Raw genomic sequence first — 23,457 nt, 5'->3', positions numbered from 1 at the left:
CTTGAGGTAGGTGGATGCTCCCAGGAAACTCTGATGTCCCAAGGTCACGAGGAGTTGGGTCGCGAGAGGGGCGAGACCTCGGGCCGCGGGGAGACAGCTGCAGTGTCGCGTCGCAAGCGGGAGCTCCGCGGCGTGGAGCGCCAGAGTGCCAACTTCGCTTCCAGGCCTGTGGGTTCCGCCCGGCGCGTGCTGCTGTCAGTCAACGCCTTCGGCCCGCCCCCACCGAAGCTCCACCAATCGTAGCCGGGGGTCGGAGGTGAGGAGACGTCGCCGGGTGAGGAAGCGGGGGGCTAGCGGCCTGGCGCAGCGGCGACCGGCCGGGGCGTCAGGATCCCTGGCCCCCGGAGAGCGAAGGGCGGGCGGGTCCCGGAGGTGAGTGCGGGATGTGGTCTGCGTGTGGACGTCGGGAGGGGCCGCTGCGGGCGGAGCGACCCATTGCCCGGCTCATCTAGCTCTCTTTGACTGCGAAGCCCCTCCCTCCGCGCGCATCTGCTCCCGAGTCCCCAGCCCCGTCCTGAGGCGTGCAGCCCCTGGGGTCGTGGCTAGGGGCGCAGGGCCCACGGAGGGGAGGTCCAGGTCGATGGCGTAGGCAGAGTTGGAGCCCTGGGTTGCCAAAGCGTCGCAGCTGAGAAGCAGGAGCCGAGGCTAGTACCGGCGGGGCGGGGCGGGGCGGGGCCGAGAGCGAGCATCTCCATCCTCAGTTTCCTCGACTTGCGGCAACGGCACAGCTGGGTGCAGTTCGGACCTCCACGCCTCAGCGAAGGACTTCTGTCCCCCGGCAGCTTCACTAACCCGGTGCGGAGCACTTGGCGACGTCTCCCTGCCCATCTCATGTCTCTCGGCTCATCGCTGCTCTGGGCACCGGCTGCCTCTTGGCTGGCGCTGCTGTCACACGGTGGACTGTTCTGGCCTTACTGAGCTGCCGTTTGGGGACATCAGATTCAGGTCGTATGGGGAGAAACGAGTGTAACTTTACAAGGTGTGATATGGAGACCCTGGCCTGTTGCCCATTTCTGCCGGATCGAAGGCCACAAGGGTGGTGATAAGAGGGGTTCCGAGGCAGGATTTATGCAACATTTGTGCAAAATAGTAAATTTTATTTGCTTTTCATGATTTACGTTAAAGGGGGATTGTTGCCACTTTTCCCAAAAATAAAGAATCACACTGCTCTGGTGGGCCTCCCCCCTCCTCACTGTGGTTAATTATCATTTGGAACATCAGGGTATATTTGAAACTGGCAGGACTCCCAGACCCTGATAATTGTCTGAGTGGAGGCAGCAGCATACCATTTCTCTGTAGTGTTTGGGTTCAGCTTTTCTTTGACTTTGTTTAGTTTTGTTTTTTTTTCCCCATGTCTGTTATCCTCACAATCTCTTTGGGGCTGGTAGAGTGCTGTTATTTGTTACTGAGAAAGGAAACGAAGGGATAAATCACTGAAGTGGGGATAGCTGTCCCCATTGCCCAGGAATTGGGTTGTCCTGCCCCGACAATTTAAGTTACAATTCAAACATCATTTTGAAAAGGCCATCCTTTTACCAACTGAAACGAATAACAGCCCCTGGCCACTCTATGCTAGTGGTTCTCCCACTTGGCTGTACGTTGTAATCATCTAGGGACCTTTTTAAAAAAAGCTGCTTCTTGGGCCTATTCCCACAGATTCTGATTTAATTGGTTGAGTGGGGCCCAGTTATTTGTATTTTAAAAAGCTTCCACGATGATGATTAATGTTCATGCAGGGTTGAGCACCACAACCTATCAATGTGTTCAATATTTTAAAAATAGCACTTAGTACGATGTGACTTACATAACTGATTTTATTACTTCTCCACCTGCCATGTAACCTCCATGAATACATGGGGCCCTGCTTTGGAAGAAGGGCAAGGGAAAGTCCAGATGAGTCAGCACTTTGGGCATGTGAGGCTGGGGGACATGAAGGAGGAATGGAATCTGTGGAAACAAGTCCTGCAGACTAGTGCCCCTGCTTCATCTTTTTTCAAGGATTGACCCTATTTGGTTAACCTGTCATTGTTGGGGTCCTGGATGGGTCTCCAGTTCTTCATTCTTTAGATCCTGCCCTGTTTCATGGTCTTACTCAGCATCCTATGAAATACAGCGACTCTTTGCAAAGTTTGAAATATAAGCAGTTAAGTGTAGATACTTTCCATGTAAATCTGTGCTTTTGTCTCTTACTATTCTTCTGAAATATATATTCTGAATTAAAGTTCCAGAGACTTGCTGTGACTAGTACAATTACATTTATGTGGCTAACAGGTCAGAGTATTTAGGATAGGGACTGCCTCAGAAACTGGACAGTTTCTATGCAGTTGTCCTCTAATATATTATCTTTGTGAAATGGTTGCCTGAGAACATTAGCTCCCCAGAGGATAGGGTTGCTATCTCATTTTCTTTGTTTAGTATTGAACTCAGGAATTTCATTTGTGTTACTGACAATTGTAATTCCAAATGATGTAAGTGACTACTTTGTAATTCTCTTGTGAGATGGGGGTAGGAATCCTAATGGCAGTCTGGAGTTGTTGTTACAGGCCTTAAAGAAGTTAGATTGGCCACTATGAGTCCTGAATATGGAAGTAGGCTTAATAAAAACTTGGCGGAACACTTCCAACAAATTCTGGGTTCCACATGTAAGGCAGAGCATGCATTTAACTTTTTGCTTGTCCTTTGCACGTATTAATAAAAATAAAGCATGAGTAAGTGGTGGTCTGACATTTGAAAACAGGATCACTCAAGTTTAGATTCCTTGAATAATAACTTTTAGATCTGTACAGATACCCCTTTTTTTCTGTAGGGGAAAACAAAATCATTGGATCATTGAACTACAAAATTATAATAGTTTTTAAGAAAAATAACATTTGGAGCTTTTATCTTTGGTTTATATTTTTTCACTTATATTGCTATTTATAAAGTTTTTTTTTTTTTTTTTTTTGAGACAGAGTCTTGCTCTGTCGCCCAGGCTGGGGTGCAGTGGCCGGATCTCAGCTCACTGCAAGCTCCGCCTCCTGGGTTTAGACCATTCTCCTGCCTCAGCCTCCCGAGTAGCTGGGACTACAGGCGCCCGCCACCTCGCCCGGCTAGTTTTTTGTATTTTTTAGTAGAGACGGGGTTTCACCGTGTTAGCCAGGATGGTCTCGATCTCCTGACCTCGTGATCCGCCCGTCTCGGCCTCCCAAAGTGCTGGGATTACAGGCTTGAGCCACCGCGCCCGGCCATTTATAAAGTTTTGACCTTCTGCCAAGGTCTGAGAGTGATTTACCAGGTTGAAGTTAATGTATTTAAATAGACAATTACTATTTTTTATTAGTAAGGAAAAGGAAACGTTCCTATGCCCACTCCTCCCACTGTATCATGTATAACTCTCTGCCTGTAAAATTGAACTCTTAATTTCTAATGTTTTTCTTTACTTCATTTTCAGTATCTTTAACCTTTATATCATATACATATTTTTGTTGCAGCAAGAAGAATTGTATAAAAATGAAAAAAACACTGATGTGTGCTTCAAATGTGGCATGAAAAAAATAAGGACCTCTGATCAAAATTGACTGAGTTCAGGATTTCATGCTGGAAGGAATGTTAGATGTAACTTCTAATTTCTAGTTCCAGTAAACATCTCTTCTTGGAAAATTTCCAAAAGAGGTAAATTACATTGAATTATATATTTTTATTTTTTTGGTTAATCTGAGGAACTTTTTTCTAGAATCATTCCCTGCCAACACTGTTGTTCTTACTTGATTTTAAGGCTCCTTGCAAATAGCTTTTTTGTTATAATGCGTAGGTTTTATGTTTATAGGAAAATACCAGAAACTTGTTATAGTTTGTTGTTTACACTACAGTCACCTCATGCCGTGAATTAGGTTTCTTCTTTTACTTAGAAATCTTTCAGTTTAAGTTGAATTGATTTCACAGATATGATTTAATGCTTTGTTTCTCCTATGTCTCATCTTTAATTTTTACTTTTAGAAATTGGTTTTATTCTTTATTTTATTTATTTATTTTTTTGAGACAGAGTCCTGCTCTGTTGCCCAGGCTGGAGTACATTGGTGTGATCATGGTTCACTGCAGCCTCGACCTCCCATGCTCAAACAATTCTCCTACCTCAGCCTCCTGAGTAACTGAGACTATAGGTATGTACTACCATGCCCAGCTAATTAAAAAAAAATTTTTTTTTGTAGAGTTGAGCTCTCACTATCTTGCCTCGGCTAGTCTTGAAGTCCTGATCTCCGCAATCCTCCTGTCTTGGCCTTCCAAAGTGTTGGGATTACTGGCGTGAGCCACCATGCCTGGCCCAGCTTTATTTTTTATATTTGTGATTTTCATTTCCCAGTGAAAAATTAGGACATACAGATAAAAGAGAAAACAAAAACTGCCTAGAGGTGACAACTATTAAAATTTTAGTGCGTATCTTTTCTTTTCTTATTTTTTTTTTTTGAGATGGAGTCTCGCTCTGTTGCCCAGGCTAGAGTGCAATGGTGCGATCTCGGCTCACTGCAAGCTCTGCCTCCCGGGTTCACGCTCTTCTCCTGCCTCAGCCTCCCAAGTAGCTGGGACTACAGGTGCACACCGCCACACCCGGCTAATTTTTTGTATTTTTAGTAGAGAAAGGGTTTCACCATGTTAGGATGGTCCCGATCTCCTGACCTTGTGATCCGCCTGCCTCGGCCTCCCAAAGTGCTGGGATTACAGGTGTGAGCCACTGTACCCGGCCTATATCTTTTCAAAGAGAGGTCTGTCTAGTGTGCCTCACGCAACATCTATTTAGGTGTACAAATGTGATCTCTCAAATGTCAGTGCTCTACTTACAGCACAAAGTCAGGTCTTTTCCTGGCACGATCCTCCTAAATTATTGTCAGTAGAAGCCTCTAGCTGGGAGGGGATTCTTGGATTGCTGCCTCTAGTCCTGTAGTTCTTTCGCTTTAGAGTCTCCTGCCCTTGTCTTCCTTCTGCATCACTGGCAGCTGTGTGCTGCTGCTGCCTGGCTGAACCACTCTGATGTCCTTTAAATGGCTCGTGTCAACACAACCCATGACCACACCTGCCTATGGTGCAACTAAATTCCTGTGGACTACCATCTTTGGTCTTTTCTCTCTCTGGCCATCGTAGAAACCTGATTTTTTCTTTTTATGGACAACTTTTTGAGAAGGATTTCGATAGCAGAACAGTTGGGACCCTGATGACAGAGTTATCCTCTATTTTGCAGCCAGCTTCTTCCAAGAAGTTATAGACAGTTTGAGGTGAATGAGTGCCTGGATATTGGAGAGAGGAGGTGTTAGGGGTCAGGAAATGGAGAAGCACAGTCTTTCACAGTTCCTGGCATCCCTGTGGAGGTGGCCAGGACTGGTGGATTTATTTCTTCTTAAAAAGGTACTGACATCTTGTCTAATATGAGCCTAAGTTTTTCAAGGGGAATTTCTGGCATTTAGTACAGTGTGTGGTACAGAGTAGGCCTCCATAATTATTTGTTGCATAGATTGTTGATTCATTGTGTACCATGTAAAGAACTAAGTACCTTGAGCAAATCAGAAAAGTATGATGCAGTATCATTAAGTTGCTTTTCTCTGATATATGGTTTTTTAAAAAAAATATAGTCATAATTGGTGTAGTCTAGTTTGAGAGATAAGAAATACAAATGGAGTGTGAGGGAGAAAAAAATACAAATAGAGATCAGCTGAGAAGTGAAAATAATAAGTACTATGGGAACTCTGAGGATGGAGAGCTTGTTCTCCTTTGTGCCTATCTCCTTTGTGAAGCTGATGGGCATTGTCATTGTGGTTGGGACTGGTTCAGACTGGTGAGGCAGAGGAGTGAGAGAATGGGGGCTTGCCAGGTCCAACACAAAGTGGAGGGGAGAGTTGATGCAGCTGAGCTGTTCTGAGATACTCTGCACCATGATTTTGTACCCTTTCTGCCTTTATTTCTGTGTCCTGCCCTTCATGGAACGTCTCCCTGGGGATAGAATACTAGGACATTTTCTGTTTACCTGTATCGAAATGGCAAGTGGAAAGAGCATTTGAATTTGTTACGTGGGAGAACAGTTAGGCACGGCTGACTCTGAAGTCCCCTGCCTCTAGCAGGTGTGATGAAGGATTTTGGGATCCTGTTACCCATTTTTCAAGCTTGACTTTCCTCTCCCACATCTTCCAGGCAGGTGTGTGTCCTCCTGTGCCTTACTACTTAGCTGAGGGAGCATCAGGACCACATATGCAGTGGGGAGAGCTGGAAACCTAAAGAGTGTAAAGAGTGTCACATCTCCTACCATATGTCTGTATGAGAGGGGTGGCACTTACTGTTTTCCAGAGAATGTCAGGATGCTTTGCACAGTATCCCAGAGCTCTTCATGAAAACAGTTTCCTCTTCATGTTCTTTAAGTGTGGGTAATGTAGCAGTGTTACATAATTTAAAGGGAAGGGGAAGGGAAGTGATTTTATTGACTGAGGTCTCTGTAGAAATTTAACAGTTACTTTTATTTCACAATTTCTGAGTTTGAAGGCATACTTCTTTGCTATCTTAAAAGTTAAAACCTAAATAGGCAATAGGGGAAATAATGTATTTACACAGAAGCCTGACACTGGAAAAGGAAACTTGGAGATTGTCTGGAAATGAAAAGACGTTACTGTGCTCTGTCTCTTTGCTTTCTGCTTGTGACTTTGGGCCTTAGATAAGGTTAAGGAAGAGGAAGTGTGATGTTTTTCCTCTCACCCCACCCTAAGCCATTGCAATTGGTGATGTTCTCTCATCTCTCCTCTTTGAAGAAATATGTGCTTCTTGAATCAACTGCAGTCTCTCCTCTACATAAGAGCTCTTAAGGGTACTAGCAGGATAGAAGCAAATGAACCTGAAAGCTCATCTGCAGCTCAGAAAAACAAAGACATGGAATTTTAAAGAGTGAAGGTAGCATGGTGTTGGCCATGGGTGAACAAGACACAGCCAGACAATGTGGACCAATTTCTTCAAACTACGGCTTTTTTGCTGTCTGCTTGCAGTGTTGATGGTGGTGGTGCTGGTCATCAATGTTACTCAGGTAGAGGTGAGTACCCAGTATAATCCCTCATAACTAAGGGAGCCGAATCTGGGGATTTGGGGCTAGCTAGCCTGGGAAAAGTTGGTTATCGGAAGCTTGTCGTAGTCACAGTTCTTGTTTTCATTTATTTGGTAAGTATTTGCGTGCTCACAATGGTTATATACTGTGCTAGTCACCGAGGGTACAGTGAAGTCGTTTCTTCACTTATGGGCCTTTCATTCTAGAGCTCATATTATAAGTGTGCATGGAAGAATAGTAGTAATCACAATCACATAATAATAGTAATGATAACTGGAGATGGTGAAAAGTGCAATAAGGAAAGGGAGCTATTCTAGGATAGCTTTAGAGTGATAAAGGAAAAACCTCTTCAAGGAGGGGAACTTCTAGTCGACCCATGGGAAAAAGCTGAAGGAGTATTTCAAGGGAGGGAGTAGACGAGTCCGTTTTGGAGATTACTAGATGGTACTGAGGGGCGGGGACCATGTCTTAACTGAACCCCTCACAAGGGCCTGTTACTAAGAAGGTACTTAGTAGTGTTCCTTCTTCCCTGGCCCCAGCCCCGATGTGAACTTATATAACCAAAATTTATGGAGGAGTTTCTGTATAAAGGATGCTGTCCTTTTGTTTTGTTGGCTTGTGGTACTTCTCAGATTACATATCCAACTTAATTATGGCATTTCTTTTCTTACTGGGTTTTATTAGCATAAGGTGCTCTAAAAGTCAAGCCATAGGCTTTTAAAAACATTTCTCCTGCTGGAATCAACTCTGTGGTTTTTAGCAGAACACCTAATCTCACTGTGAAATGGGCACACTGAAGTCCTGCAGATCTTTTTCTGTGCGCTGAGTAAAATTTGTTAGGTACTTTGGAGAATGTGAAGTAATTCTGTCAAAGAGTCTGTTAAAGATTTCCTATTAGAAATAGGCTTATGGCATAAAAGCTCGGTATTTCTTCTTCTTTTTCTTTGCTTAAACTGTTCTTGCATGTTTTACTATATAAGACACTACCAATCCTACACCGATAGTTCCTTTACCTGGAAGCTGTTGATGATGTGTCTAGATATTTTAGAAACTCCTCTTTTTTTAAAGTATTTTTTTGTGGTAAATAAACATAACATAGAATTTGTCATTTTAACCATTTTTAAGTGTGCAATTGAGTAACATTAAGTACATTCACATTGTTGTGCAATCACCACCACCATCTATGTCTAGACCTTTTTCATCTTCTCAAACTGCAGCTCTTTACCCATTAAACAGTGATTACCTAGGTCAGGCGCAGTGGCTCACGCCTGTAATCCCAGCACTTTGGGAGGCTGAGGTGGGAGGATCCCTTGAGGTCAGGAGTTCGAGACCAACCTGGTCAACGTGGTGAAACCCCGTCTCTACTAAAAATACAAAAATTAGCTGAGCGTGGCAGTGCACGCCTGTAATCCCAGCTATTCCGGAGGCTGAAGCATGAAAATCACTTGGACCTGGGAGGCAGAGGTTGCTGTGAGCCGAGATCATGCCACTGCCCCCAAGCTTGGGCTACAGAGGGAGATCGTCTCAAAAAAAAAAAAAAAACAAACAAAACCAAAAAACAATGATTACCCATTCTTGCCTACCCACTTCCCCTGGCATTCACTCAGTTCTACTTTGTGTCTCTGTGAACTTGACAACTCTAAGTACCTTATACAAGTGGAATCATATGATATTTGTCCTTTTTTTTTTTTTTCTTGTTTGAGACAGAGTCTCACTCTGTTGCCCAGGCTGGAGTGCAATGGCATGATCTTGGCTCACTGCAACCTCTGCCTCCTGGGTTCAAGTGATTCTCATGCCTCAGCCTTCCAGGTAGCTGGGATTACAGGAGTGTGCCACCACGGTTAGCTAATTTTTGTATTTTTAGTAGAGATGGGGTTATGCCGTTTGACCAGGCTGGTCTTGAACTCCTGACCTCAAGCGATCCTCCCACTTTGGCCTTCCAAAGTGCTAGGATCACAGGTGTGAGCCATCAAGCCTGGCCTGGTATTTGTCTTTTTGTGATTGGCTTATTTCTGTTAGCATAATGTGCCTAAGGTTCACTCATGTAGCATGTTATCAAAATTTCTTTTCTTTTTAAGGCTGAGTAATACTTCTCTGTCTACACATAGATGGAGGAATATTATTCAACCTTAAAAAGGAAGGAAATTCTGATAACATGCTACAGCATGTACATACATACCACATTTTATCCATTCATCTGACATTTGGGTTGTTTCTACCTTTTGGCTATAGTGGATAACAAGTATTTCTTCAAGACTCTGCTTTTCATTCTTTGGAATATGTACCCACAAATGGAATTACTGGATCATATGGCAATTTTAATTTTTTGAGGCACCACCATATTGTTTTCCATAATAGCTGCATCATTTTTTATCCACATCAATAGTACACAAGGGTTCCAATTTCTTTGCATCCTCGCCAGTACTTGTTATTTTGTTTTGTTTTTGATAGTAGCCTTCTTTGTGGGTGTGAGGTAATGTATAACAGTAATTTTAATTTGCATTGCCATAATTATTAATGATGTTGAGCATCTTTCTATCATGTGCTTTTGGAGAAATATCCAATTCCTGTACTCATTGTTTAATGGAGTTGTTTGTTTTTTTTGTTGTTGTTGTTGAGTTGTAGGAGTTTTTAATATATTCTGGATATTCACTCCTTATCAGACATATGATTTGCAAATATTTTCTCCCATTCCGTAGGTTGCTTTTTCACTCTGATTTTGTCCTCTGATACACAAAAAGTTTTACTTTGGATGTAGTCCAGTTTATCTATTTTGACTTCTGTTGCCTGTGTATTTGGTGTCATATCCAAGAAATCATCGCCAAATTCAATGTTGTGAGACCTTTCCTCTGTGTTTTCTTCTAAGAGTTTTATAGTTTTAGCTCTTATGTTTAGGTCTTTGATCTACTTTGTTATCCTTTAAAAAAATTGTGATAAAAACATAAAATTTGCTAATCTTAGTTATTTTTAGGTGTACAGCTCAGTAGCATTAAGTCTTTTTTTTTTGAGATGGAGTCTTGACCTTTTGCCTGGGTTGGAGTGCAGGGGTGCAGTCTCGGCTCACTGCAACCTCCTCCTCGCAGGTTCAAGTGATTCTCTTTCTTCAGCCTCCCGAGTAGCTGGGATTACAGGCGTCTGACACCGTGCCCAGCTAATTTTTGTATTTTTAGTAAAGATGGGGTTTTGCCATGTTGGCCAGGCTGGTCTTGAACTCCTAACCTCAAGCGATCCACCCACCTCAGCCTCCCAAAGTGCTGGGATTACAGGCGTGAGCCACCATGCCTGGTCTCAGTAGCATTAAGTCTTATTTACATTGTCTTGAAATAGATCTCCCAAATCCCTTTTATCCTTTTAATATCTGTAGAATTGTGTTTATCTTATTACTCATGATCACTCTGACCAGAGGTTTGTGTTTTATTGATCTTTTTGAAGAACCAGCTTTGGATTTTATTTTCTGTATTTTTTCTGTTTTTTTGTTTGGTCAGTTTCCATTCTGATCTTTATTATTTCCAGTTTTCTGTTTACTTTGGATTTAATTGTCTCTTCGTAGTTTCTTAAAGTGGTAGCTAAAGTCATTGTTTTGAGATTTTTCTTTTCTAATTAAATGTTTAATTCTATAAGTTTTCTTCTACAAGACTGGGTGTGGTGGCTTAGGCCTGTAATCCCAGCACTTTGAGAGGCTGAGACAGGAGGATTACTTGAGGCCAGAAGTTTGAGACCAGCCTGGGCAACATAGCGAGACCCCATCTTTACCAAAATTTTTGAAAAATTAGCTGAGTGTAGTGGTGTGCACCTGTAGTCCTAGCTACTTGGGAAGCTGAGACGAAAGAATCCCTTGAGCCCAAGAGTTTGATGTTATGGTGACAGAAAATAGTAAGGATATACAGAAGATGACCAACACCATGAACCATGTTGATCTAACTGACATTTAAAGAATACTCCACGCAATATGAGCTGGGATCATGTCACTGCACTTCAGCTTGGGCAACAAAGTGAGACCCTGTCTCTAAAAAAATAAAAACAAAAATAATAAAAAATTTATTTCTATATACTGCTCTAGTGTATACCACACATGTAGATATTGTTCTCATTTTCATTTTCATGCAGCTGAACTACATTCTAATTTCTCTTTTTCTTTTCTTTAACCCATGTGTTATTTAGGTTTTTTTTAATGACAGGTTTTCACTCTGTTGCCTAGGCTGGAGTGCAGTGGCATGCTCATGGCTCACTGCAGCCACAACCTTTGGGCTCAAGTGATCCTCCCACCTCCCCCTCCCAAATAACTCGGACTACAGGTGTCTGCCACCATGCCCAGCTAATTTTTTATATTTTTGCAGAGATGGGGTCTCACTATGTTGTCCAGGCTTTTCTCAAACTTCTGGGCTCAAGTGATCCTCCTGCCTAAGCCTCCCAAAGTGCTGAGATTACAGGTGTGAGCCACTGCATCCAGCCCTGTATATTATTTAGAAGTGTTATTTAACTTTCAAATATTTGGATATTTTGCAAATACCTTTCTGTTATTGAGTCCTAATTTAATTCCCCTGAGAACATACTTTGTATGACTTGAATTCTTTTAAAACATTATTGAGATTTGTTTATGGCACAGAATGTGGTCTATTTTGGTATATATTCTATGTGTACTGGAAAGGAATGCATTCTGCTTTTATTGCGTGGAGTATTCTTTAAATGTCAGTTAGATCAACATGGTTCATGGTGTTGGTCATCTTCTGAATGTCCTTACTATTTTCTGTCTACATGCTCTATCAGTTATTGAAAGGAGACTATTGAAATCTTTCATTATAATTGTGAATTTGTCTATTTCACCTTGCATTTCTGTCAGTTTTCACTTCGTGTGTTGTGAAGTTCTGTTCTTAGGTACATAAATGTTTAGAATTGTGTCCTCTTGATGAATTTAGTTGCTTTATGATCATGAGTTGGCCTTCTTCACCCTTGGTAAAATTCTTTGCTCCGAAAGGTACTCTATATGGTATTATATAATCACTCTAGCTTTTCTTTGTTTACTGTTAGCAAGTACATCTTTTCCCATAATTTTATTATTTTTTATTTTTTTTTGAGACAGGGTCATGCCCTGTTGCCGAGGCTGGAGTGCAGTGGCACGACCATAGCTCACCACAACCTCTGTCTCCTGGGCTCAAGCAATCCTTCCCTCTCAGCCCCCTGAGTAGCTGGGACAATGGGTGTGCGTCACCACGTCTGGCTAATTTTTTGTATTTTCTTTTAGATACGGTGTTTCGCCATGTTGCCCAGGTTGGTCTTGAACTCCTGGGCTCAAGTGATCCGGCTGCCTTGGCCTTCCAAAGTGCTGAGATTACAGGTGTGAGTCACCACCACACCCAGCCAGTTGTTATTTTTTAAACCTATTTGTGTTTTTATATCTATTTATTTATTTATTGAATTATATTTCTTTTTAAACTTTTATTTTAGGTTTGGAGGTACATGTGAAGGTTTGTTACATAGGAAAGCATATGTCATGGGGGTTTGTGTACGTATTATTTCATCACCCGGTTATTAAGCCCAGTACCCTCTCTGCTCCTCTGCCTGCTCCCACTCTCCCCACTCAAGTAAACCCCAGTGTGTGTTGTTTCCTTCTTTGTGTTCATAAGTTCTTATCATTTGGTTCCCACTTAGAAGTGAATACATGCTGTATTTGGGTTTCTGTTCCTGTGTTAGTTTGCTAAGGATAATAACCTCCAGCTCCATCCATGTTCCCACAGAAGACATGATCTTGTTCGTTCTTATGACTGCATAGTATTCCATGCTGTATATGTAATATAAGATTTTCTTACATTTTCTTATATTTCTTATGGAACATAAGATTTTCTTTTTTTTTGTTTTTTTTGTTTTTTTTGTTTGTTTGTTTTTTTGAGACGGAGTCTCGCTCTGTCGCCCAGGCTGGAGTGCAGTGGCCGGATCTCAGCTCACTGCAAGCTCCGCCTCCCGGGTTCACGCCATTCTCCGGCCTCAGCCTCCCGAGTAGCTGGGACTACAGGCGCCCGCCACTGCGCCCGGCTAATTTTTTGTATTTCTTAGTAGAGATGGGGTTTCACCGTGTTAGCCAGGATGGTCTCGATCTCCTGACCTCGTGATCCTCCCACCTCGGCCTCCCAAAGTGCAGGTATTACAGGCGTGAGCCACCACGCCCGGCCAAGATTTTCTTTATCCACTCTGTTATTTATTTATTTTTGAGTCAGAATCTTGCACTGTCACCTGGGCTGGAGTGCAATGGCGTGATCTCTGCTCACTGCATCCTCCGCCTCCCGATTTTGCTGCCTTAGCAGCATCACTTGCTGCTCAGCCTCAGCAGTTACTGCCCAGGCGTGAGTAACTGGGATTACAGGCGCCCGCCACCATGCCCGGCTAATTTTTGTGTTTTTAGTAGAGACGAGGTTTCACTATATTGGCTGAGATTACAGGCGTGAGCCACCGCGCCCGGCCTTATCCAATCTGTTATTGATGGGCATTTAGGTTGATTCCATGTCTTTGCCATTGTGAATAGTGCTGCAATGAACATTTGCATGCATGTGTCTTTATGGTAGAATGATTTCTATTCCTCTGGGTGTATACCCCATGATAAAATTGCTGGGTGGAATGGTAGTTCTGCTTTTAGGCCTTTGAGGAATTGCCATAATGCTTTCCACAATCATTGAACTAATTTTCAACTCATACGAACACTGTTCCCTTTCCTCTTCAGCCTTGCCAGCATCTGTTTTTTTTTTTTTAAATTTTTTAATAATAGCTATTCTGACTGGTGTGAGATCTCACTGTGGTTTTGATTTGCATTTCTCTAATGATCAGTGATACTGAGCTTTTTTTAATATGCTCTTTGGCCACATGTGTGTCTTCTTTTAAGAAGTTTCTGTTCATGTCCTTTGCCCACGTTTTAATGGGGTTGTTTCTCTCTTGTAAATTTGTTTAAGTTCCTTATAGATGCTGGGTATTAGACCTTTGTCAGATGCATGGTTTGCAAATATTTTCTCCTGTTCTGCAGGTTGTCTGTTTACTCTGTTGGTAGTTTCTTTTGCTGTGCAGAAGCTCTTAAGTTTAGTTAGAGCCCAGTTGTCAATTTCTGCTTTTGTTGGAATTGCTTTTGGTGTTTTTGTCATGAAATCTTTGCCCATTCCTGTGTCTGGGATGGTATTGCCTAGGTTGTCTTCTAGGGTTTTTACAGTTTTGGATTTTACATTTAAATCTTTACTCCATCTTGAGTTGATTTTTGTGTATAGTGTAAGGAATGGGTCCAGTTTCAATTTTTTGCATATGACTAGCCAGTTTATTCCAGCACTGTTTATTGAATAGGGAGTCTTTTCCTCATTGCTTGTTTTTGTCAGCTTTGTTGAAGATCAGATTGGTTGTAAATGTGTGGCCTTGTTTCTGGATTCTCTATTCTGTTTTGTTGGTCTCTGTGCCTGTTTCTGTACCAGTACTATGCTGTTTTGGTTACTGTAGCCTTGTAGTATAGTTTGAAGTCAGGTAACATGATGACTCCAGCTTTGTTCTTTTTGCTTAGGATTGCCTTGGCTATTCAGGCTCTTTTTGGTTCCATATGAATTTTAAAATCGTTTTTTCTGGTTTTATGAAGAATGTTGTCGGTAGTTTGATAGGAATAGCATTGAATCTGTAAATTGCTTTGGGCAGCATAGCCATTTTAATTATATTGATTCTTCTTGTTCATGAGTATGGAATGTTCTTCCATTTGTTTGTGTCTTCTCTGATTTCTTTGAATAGTGTTTTGTAATCCTCATTTTAGAGCTCTTTCACCTCCTTTGTTAGCTGTATTCATGAGTATTTTATTCTTTTTGTGACAACTGTGAATGGGATTGCCTTTCTGATTTGGCTCTCAGTTTGGCTGCTGTTGATGTATAGGAATGCTAGTGATTTTTGTACATTGTTTTTGTATTCTGAAACTTTGCTGAAGTTGTTAATTGGACAAGCTTTTGGACTGAGATTATGGGTTTTTCTAGATATAGAATCTTACTGTCTGCAAACAGAGATAGTTTGATTTCCTCTCTTCTTATTTGGATGCCCTTTATTTCTTTCTCTTGCCTGATCCTTTGGCTAGGATTTCCAATGTTGGATATAAGTGGTGAGAGGTGACATCCTTTTCTTGTGCTGGTTTTCACGGGGAATGCTTCCAGCTTTTGCCCATTCATATTGATGTTGTCTGTGGTGTTTTTATATTTAAAGCAAGTTTCTTCTAGCTAGCATGTAATTGGATCTTGTTTTTTAATACAGTCTGATAATCTCTGCCTTTTAGTTGGGTTGCTTAGCCTGTTTACCTTTAATATATTTTTTGAAAGCATTATGGTTACATCTACCATTTTGCTGTTTGTTTTATATTTGTCCCACCTCTTCTTTATTCTCTTTTTCCTTTTATTCTGCCTTTTTTTTTTTTTTTTTGTATTATTTGACAAGGTGTTTTGTGTGTGTATGTTTTTTTGTTTTTGTTTTTGTTTTAATCTGTGCTTTTCCAGTCTGGCTGGTAGGAAGTACTATTCCTGTATAAACTCAGGTTACTGTTTTTTTATTTTTAAATTTTTTAAATTTTTGCTTTCAGGTAGTTCTTTCCCCAGCCTCCAATAGTTTCCTTATACACATATGTTCATAAATGCTCTGTTGAATACTGGAGTGGGACTCTCTGTAGATCTCCTGAGTTATTTTTCTTCACAGTTGTTCTGCTTTCCTGTGAATTATAATCACCATGGTCTTCAAGACTCTCAGGCTTATCTCCTTGCCTTGGGTGGTTTGCCATGCTCTACCTGGGCTCCTCTTCCTGTGCTGCAACCTGGAAACTCTCTCAAGACGCTAAGCAAAGGACAGTCCTAGGGCTCACCTCGTTTGTTTACTGTCTATTAGGCATCACTGTGTTTTATTGTCTGATGCCTAGTGTCTGGAAAAGCATTGTTTCATATATTTTGACTTTTGTTTTCTGTTGTTTCATGTGGGAGGCTAAAGTGCGTTACTGTTTCTCTATCTTGGCCGGAAGTGGAAGTTTGAGGGACTTGAATTTGTGGGGAAAGAGATTATAGAGAAGCTGAAAAGGGGGAGGAGAGGATGAGATCTAGAGCACAGGTGGAGCACATAACCTTCTATAGGACAAGGAACATGAGGATATTGTGAGTATTCTTATTTTATTACTTTTATAGGAGGAGCCACATTCCTTTCTCTGACCTAAGAGGGAAAAATATCATGATGGTTGGTAATGCAGATACATTTGCTGCCAGAGGGTAGGACATTCAGGGAGTTTCTGGCTGTGAAGGAGATGGAAGGTAGAAGGAGGGTAGAGCCCAGGAGGTTTGTGTACAGGGGTTTGAAATAATGGTTTTCTAGATGGAGTTTGAAATAATGGATTTCTAGATGGAGTAGGATGGCAGAGTGACAATACATTTCAAGACCTTAAGTGTGCATGGCATTTACCTGCATTGGTTTTGTGAATGTGTGTGCTAATTTTATCATATTCAACACACTAAATATTATAATAGAGAAAAAAGATAGTTGTGTAGGTCTTGGGTAGAGAAGGAGGAAGGCAAAGGGAGAGACAGAGAGACTTGAGAGGGTAGGCCACAGTCCCACATCAGTAATGTTATAACAGTCAGGAGGAAATGTTAGAAAATTATTCTTTTGTTCCACTTTAGTTCTTGGAAACTTCCGTACTTAATGCCAGCTAAAAGCTCTAATTATTTGACGAACCAACTCTTTTCTACTGAATGGAGAAGGGAGGTATCAATATTGAATAAACAGTTGTGATATTGCAAATCAGATGCATCTTTTAGTGGAGGGAGCTATAAGCATTTTCACCTGTCTGAAGAGGTCATCTTGTCCAGCATGATACTGTTGTCAGGAATTTTAAGCTGCTTATTACTGTGATGATAATTGATAAAGAAGCTTGGAGTAAATGGAGAAAAAGCTCTGGCTCTGAAATTTGGCAGTCTCTCACTCCCTAATCCCTTTCCATACTATGCTTCTGACACTTACTGTACTCTTGTGATTGGAATATCTTATCAGTTTCTAAAAAGCAGACTCAATTTTAATTAAAAATATTACATAAGATGGCGCAATGGCTCATACCTGGATTCCTAGCACATTGGGAGGCCCAATGCACATATATATGTGTAAACAGGATACAGGAACAAATGGGCAGGAAAAAAGTTATATACCTAACCTGAGGCATATAACTAACCTACCTAAGATGTAGAAAACTACACCTTACATTATGCAATTAGTTAAACTGCAGGGGAATAAACAACAACAAACATATATATGTACATATATGTGTGTGTGTGTATGTGTATATATATCTATATATCTATTTTTTTTTTCTTTTAAAGTTTTTGAGACAGGGTCTTGTTCTGTTGTCCAGGCTGGAGCGCAGTGGCACGATCTCAGCACACTGCAACCTCTGCCTCCTGCGTTCAAGCAATTCTTGTGCTTCAGCCTCCTGAATAGCTAAAATTACAGAGGTGCACCACCACACCCAGCTTAATTTTTGTATTTTTAGTAGAGACGGGGTTTCACCATGTTGCCCAGGCTAGTCTCGAACTCTTGAGCTCAAGCGATCCCGGTCTGCCCACCTCTGCCCCAAAGTGCTGGGATTACAGGTGTGAGCCACTGTGCCCAGCCTAGTTTTAGTTTATATTTATTTATGTATTTGTTAGAGACAAGGTCTTGCTCTGTTGCTCAGGCTGGAGTTCTGTGGTGTGATTATAGCTCACTACTACCTGGAGCTCCTGGTTTCGGTGATCCTCCCAGCTCAGCCTTTCACGTAGCTTAGGACTACAGGCATGTGCCACCACGCTTGGCTAACTTTTAAAAATATTTATTGTAGAGATCGGGTCTTGCTATGTTGCCCGGGCTGGTCTTGAACTCCTGGCCTTAAGCAGTTCTTCTGCCTCAGCCTCCCAAAGTGTTGGAATTACAGGCATGAGCCACTGCACCCGACCTACTACTGTTAATGAAAGATAAGGCCTCTGCTTACTTCATTCTCCTTCCACAATTTGTAAAATTAATTTTATTTCTATATATAACATTAAATAATGTATTTAGACCTTTTATTTCCCCAACAGCTTAAGATAATATATCTTAACTTTCTACTCTAAGTGATGAAGAAAGCACTACGCATTCTTACTTATTTATTATTATTTTTTTGAGATGGAGTCTCACTCTATCATCCAACCTGGAGTGCAGTGGTGCAATGTTGGTTCACTGCAACCTCCGCCTCCCACGTTCAAACAGTTCTCTGCCTCAGCCTTCTGAGTAGCTGGGATTACAGGCACCCGCCATCATGCTCGGCTAATTTTTCTGTTTTTAGTAGAGACGTGGGGTTTCAGCATGTTGGCCAGGCTGGTCTTGAACTCCTGAACTTGTGATCCACCTGCCTTAGCCTCCCAAAGTGCTGGCATTCCAGATGTGAGCCACCTCACCCGGCCTACTTCATTCTTTTATATTTGATTTCCACTAGTTATAATATCACTTTTGCATCATTAGGTGGATTCTTTATGGACTGTGTCCTTTAAGGAATTGGTCCATTTCATCTGGGTTATCCAATTTATGGTCACAGAATTGTTCATAATAGTCCTTTATTCCTTTAATGTCCATGGGATCTGTAGTGATGGCCTCCTTTTCATTTCTGATATTAATAATTTGTGTCCTCCCTCTTTTTTTCTTAGCCTAGCTAGAGGCTTATCAATTTTATCAATCTTTTAAAAAACCAGCTTTGGGTTTCATTGATTTTTCTTTATTAATTTCCTGTTTTCAACTTCACTGATTTCTACTATCATATTTATTATTTTTCTTCTGCTTATTTTGGATATTGTTTGCTCCTCTTTTTCTAGTTTGCTAAGATGTAAGGTTAAATTATTCATTTTAGGTCATTTTTCTTTCCTAAAATATGTATAGTACTATGAATTTCCCTCTAAGCACTTCTCTTGCTTCATCCTATAGTGTTTAATAAATTATATTTTCACCTTCACCTAGTTAAAATATTTTAAAATTTCTCATGAGATTTTGTATGTTACCCATTTGTATACCATTTTGGGATTTTTCCAGCTATCTATCTCTATTGATTTCTAGTTTAATTTCATTATGGCTTAAGAGAAGACATTGTATGATTTTTATTTTTAAAAATTTTTTAAGGTGCATTTTATGGCCCAGAATGTGGTCCGTTTTGGTGAATGTTCCATGTGAGCTTGATGTGAAGTAGTTTACAGATGTCGACTATATCCAGTTTATTGATGGTGCTGTTGAATTCAACTATGTCCTTACCGATTTTCTGCCTACTGGATCTCTGTATTTCTGATAGAGGAGTGTTGAAGTCTTAGACTATAATGTAGATTCATCTATTTCTCCGTTAGTTTTTGCTTCACATGTTTTGATACTCATTGGTTAGGTACTTACATGTTAAGGGTTGTTATTTATTTATTTTTTTTTGAGAATTGACTCCTTTATTATTATGTAATGACCCCCTTTATCTTTGATAACTTTCCTTGCTTTGAAATCTGCTCTGAAATTAATACAGCTGCTACTGTTTTTTTTGGGTTAGTGTTAGCATGGTATATCTTTCTCCATTCCTTTCTTTTATTTTTTTCTTGGTGTTTCACCATCTTAGGTTGGACTGGGTGGCTAAAGTGGGCTGGAGTTGGGTATTTCCCTTCTCTCAGGTTGGTTAGGCTCTGATAAAACTCCAATAGGCTAGGTTCTGATAAAGTAGTTTCTCTTGAGGGGCAGCTTTGTTCAGAACAACACAGTGCTCTGCATACTTCAAAATGAGTCCTTTTCCCTTTCCCTTCCTGGAAGCCCAAGAGAATTTTTTCTTTGATATTCACTGTGAGAATCCTGGAGCTCAAACTCACTGTGTGAGCTCCTGGAGCTAAAACTCACAGAAGTGTGGGGAGCCCTCTGAATTTATGCCGAAAATACAGAGACCTATTATAGTGGTAATTTCTGTTGTTTGTGTCTTCTTCTTTAGTACTTGGACCATGAGACTGTTTCAGCCACATTCATCGACAGCAGTGGACAGTTTATTTCCTCCCAGGTGACAGGAATTAGCCGAAATCCTTACTGCGGCTATGATCAGCAGATCCTGTCCAGCCAGGAGCGCATGGAGGAGGACTCCTTGCTGGCTGCCTTGCACCGACAGGTTCCTGATGTGGCCCCAGTTCCCTTTGTGAAAAGCACTGACCCTTCTTCCAGCTACTTTGTCATCTTGAACTCTGCTGCCTTCTTTCAGGTGGGAAGCCAGCTGGAGGTGCTGGTTCATGTACAGGATTTTCAAAGAAAGCCCAAGAAGTATGGTGGAGACTACCTGCAGGCCAGAATTCACTCCCCCAAGCTGCAGGCTGGGGCTGTGGGCAGGGTGGTGGACTACCAGAATGGGTTTTACAAGGTTTTCTTTACTTTGTTATGGCCGGGCAAAGTTAAAGTGTCCATATTTCTGGTCCACCCCAGTGAAGGGATCAGAGTTCTTCAGCGCTTACAGGAAGATAAACCAGACAGGGTCTATTTCAAGAGTCTCTTCCGTTCGGGAAGAATTTCTGAAACTACTGAGTGCAACGTGTGTCTTCCTGGGAATCTGCCCCTGTGTAACTTTACAGACCTCTACACTGGGGAGCCCTGGTTCTGCTTCAAACCAAAGAAGCTCCCTTGCAGCAGCAGAATTACCCATTTCAAAGGTGGATACCTGAAGGGTCTCCTAACTGCTGCAGAGAGTGCTTTCTTCCAGAGGTACGTGCTGTTTTTTATTGGGGATAATTTGAAGAGTTCTTTTCCACTGTCCTTGTCCCATTTAGGAGACTTTCTGGTATTGGATATGTGTTTCTTATCTCTCTCTCATCGTGGCCCAATTCAGAAGAGGTAGGGAATAAAAAAATAAACATAGATTTGTATTTTTCATTAGTGTTTTACAAGTGAAGCTTAGTGCTTATCTAAGTCCAAATTAAAGACCTTTTACCCTTGAATTTTTTTCTTTACCCTCATATCTGTTTTACTTTAGAACCACATAGCGGGTTTGCACAGTAGCTGTGTAAGTAAAATCCCTTATTCACAGAACAGATAAAAGTTATCCAAGGGCCAGGTGTGGTGGTGACTCATGCTTGTAATCCCAGCACTTTGGGAGGATGAAATGGGAGGATCGCTTGAGCCCAGGAGTTTGAGACCAGCCTGGGCAACATAGCAAGACCCCATCTATTTTATGTGAAGAAAAAATACAATCCAAGAACAGGCTGGTAGGCCTAGTAGTCAGGCTGGTGTTTTGTCTTTGTATCTAAAGAACTGAAACTTTAAAAAGTAACATAATAACGGTTTTTAAAATCATTTGAACATACTGATTAAAAAACTATGAATATGGCAACATTGGGTTTACTTAATAAGCATAGGAAGTCAGGAATGCCACAGAAAACTATATTTTTTAAGCTATATAGTTGTTGAAATTATTGCAGTATTGTGTTCAAATTTCTATTTCAAATATAAGCATAAAATATTTTCAGCATGATGATAAATACATAGAATAATGTGCAGAAAGGAATATGGAACCAATATGAATTACAATTTGTGTTTTCTTCAACATTTCATAACATTACTAAGACATAAAAAATTATAAAAGCTACATGTTTAAAAAGTACCATTTTGGCCAAGTGTGGTGGCTCATGACTGTAGTCCCAGCACTTTGGGAGGCAGAGGTGGGAGGAAGGCTGGAGCCCAGGAGTTTGAGGTTGCAGTGAGCTGTGATCACAGTTGCACTACAGCCTGGGCAACAGAGTGAGACCCTGCCTCAACAAAAAAGTACAATTGTTTGAAAGAATGTATACATGTTTTTTACTTTTTAATGGAGTATATTGTTTTTAAACAGTCCTTGGTAGAGAGAATTTTTTTCTTGGATAAAAGGGAGGTATTTTTGTTAAGTACATCTGGGCACCCTAAAAAATTTCATAGTTTATGTCCACTCATTACCAGATGGGAGAAAAGTTGCTACCATAAAGTATGTGGTTTGTAGGAGTTCCTAAAATAAAACCCTTCAGTTTTCCACCCTGAAGTCAGCTTTTGGTCATACCGGGTTATGTACATGTGTAGTGGAGTCATGCCATACCTTTGGAAGGCCAGCAGAGGGAGCACTACTCAATGTACAGTGTTTACTGTACTGCTGAGAAGACTAGTATTTTCTATGGTTCAGTACAAAATGAAAACAAAATGAAATTTCACAGCTCCTCCAAACAAAACCAAAACAAGTTTTTTCATTTTATTCCTGAGTTCAGGTTTCAGACATGCTGTTTATTAGTGACTGAGCAGATTATTTTATTTCTGTGTACTTTTTTGCCTATGTATGAAGACTACTCAGTTACTCTATTTTAGAGGGTTGGTTGGTTGGTTTGTTTTGCAACAGAGTCTCACTTTGTCACCCAGGCTGGAGTGCGGTGGCATGATTGTAGCTCACTGCAGCCTTGACATCCCGGGTTTGAGCGATTCTCCCGCCTCAGCCTCCCGAGTGTGCGCCACCTCCCGTGTCAGACTACAGGTGTGTGCCACCACACCCAGCTAATTTTTGTATGTTTTTTAGAAATGTGGTTTCACTATGTTGCCCAGGCTGGTCTTGAACCCCTGGGCTCAAGTAGTCCTCCTGCCTTGGCCTCCCAAAGGGCTGGAATTACAGATGTGAGCCCCCATGCTCCGTTAGAGTTGTGTTTTTAGATTTTTAAATTAGTATGGATACATACTAGTTGTACATATTTTTGAGGTAGATATGATATTTTGATACAAGCATATAAAAGGTAATGATCAAATCAGGGTAATTGGAGTATCCATTGCCTGAAGCATTTATCATCTTTGTGTTGGGAACATTCCAATTCCACTGTCATAATTTTTTTGAAATCTATAGTAAATGATTGGTAACTATAATTGCCCTATAGAGTTATGTTGTCAGTCTACTTAGTGGTCTAGCAAAGAGGAAGAAGCATAGTAATTGACTCAAATTCCATGTGGAAAATAGAGAAAGTTTAGAGAGCTAACTTAGTGTAAAACTTAAAAGTATTTCTGACTGTAAATTCTACCATTAAAACAAAAAACACCCGTGAACCCACAAGGATAAAATAATGTGTTTGTCCCTGCCCTTACTTGCATGTCCTGGGTGAGGCTGGTTGATGGTACAGTGTTGTAGAATAATTGCAGAATTCTATTTACCTGGACGTTTGCTGAGAAAACAATGTTTGAGGTGGTGTAAGTTTTTGGAAAGCAAACATTTGACAGAGTCCTTATAATTGGTTTTCATTTTCCATCCTTTATTCTCTTTAGGTTCTAAAATATTGCATAAGACCATCTGAAAAGAAAAAGAAAAAGATTTAAATTGATTTTTTGGGGGATCTTTGGGTGTACTGTTTTGAGCTCATGGCCCAAATATGTTG

The 23,457-nt window shown here is 41.0% G+C and overlaps 1 protein-coding gene across 18 annotated transcripts in view; it reads left to right on the top strand.

The window, feature by feature from the left end:
- Window positions 1-258: 258 nt before the first annotated feature.
- Window positions 259-23,457, top strand: part of NXPE3 (neurexophilin and PC-esterase domain family member 3) — a 41,778-nt gene continuing 18,579 nt past the window's right edge. For 3 of the 18 annotated variants that reach the window (XR_012431729.1, XM_074033542.1, XM_015446510.3), the window contains exons 1-5: window positions 259-372; window positions 3,471-3,651; window positions 4,022-4,139; window positions 6,765-7,039; window positions 20,034-20,788. Coding sequence is in view for 17 of the 18 variants with exons in the window: in XM_074033542.1 (XP_073889643.1) it covers window positions 6,947-7,039; window positions 20,034-20,788 (848 nt within the window). In the remaining variant the exon portion in view is untranslated. Of the gene's footprint in view, window positions 373-782; window positions 980-3,470; window positions 3,652-4,017; window positions 4,140-6,764; window positions 7,040-20,033; window positions 20,789-23,457 lie in introns of all 18 variants that reach the window. The other 15 variants (XM_074033544.1, XM_074033538.1, XM_074033543.1 and 12 more) reach the window with 10 other exon arrangements.

The sequence above is a fragment of the Macaca fascicularis genome, chromosome 2 (assembly GCF_037993035.2).
Source record: "Macaca fascicularis isolate 582-1 chromosome 2, T2T-MFA8v1.1".
Taxonomy (NCBI): Eukaryota; Metazoa; Chordata; class Mammalia; order Primates; family Cercopithecidae; genus Macaca; species Macaca fascicularis.
Note: the sequence above shows the minus strand (reverse complement) of the source record. Positions and strands in the feature narration are given on the sequence as shown.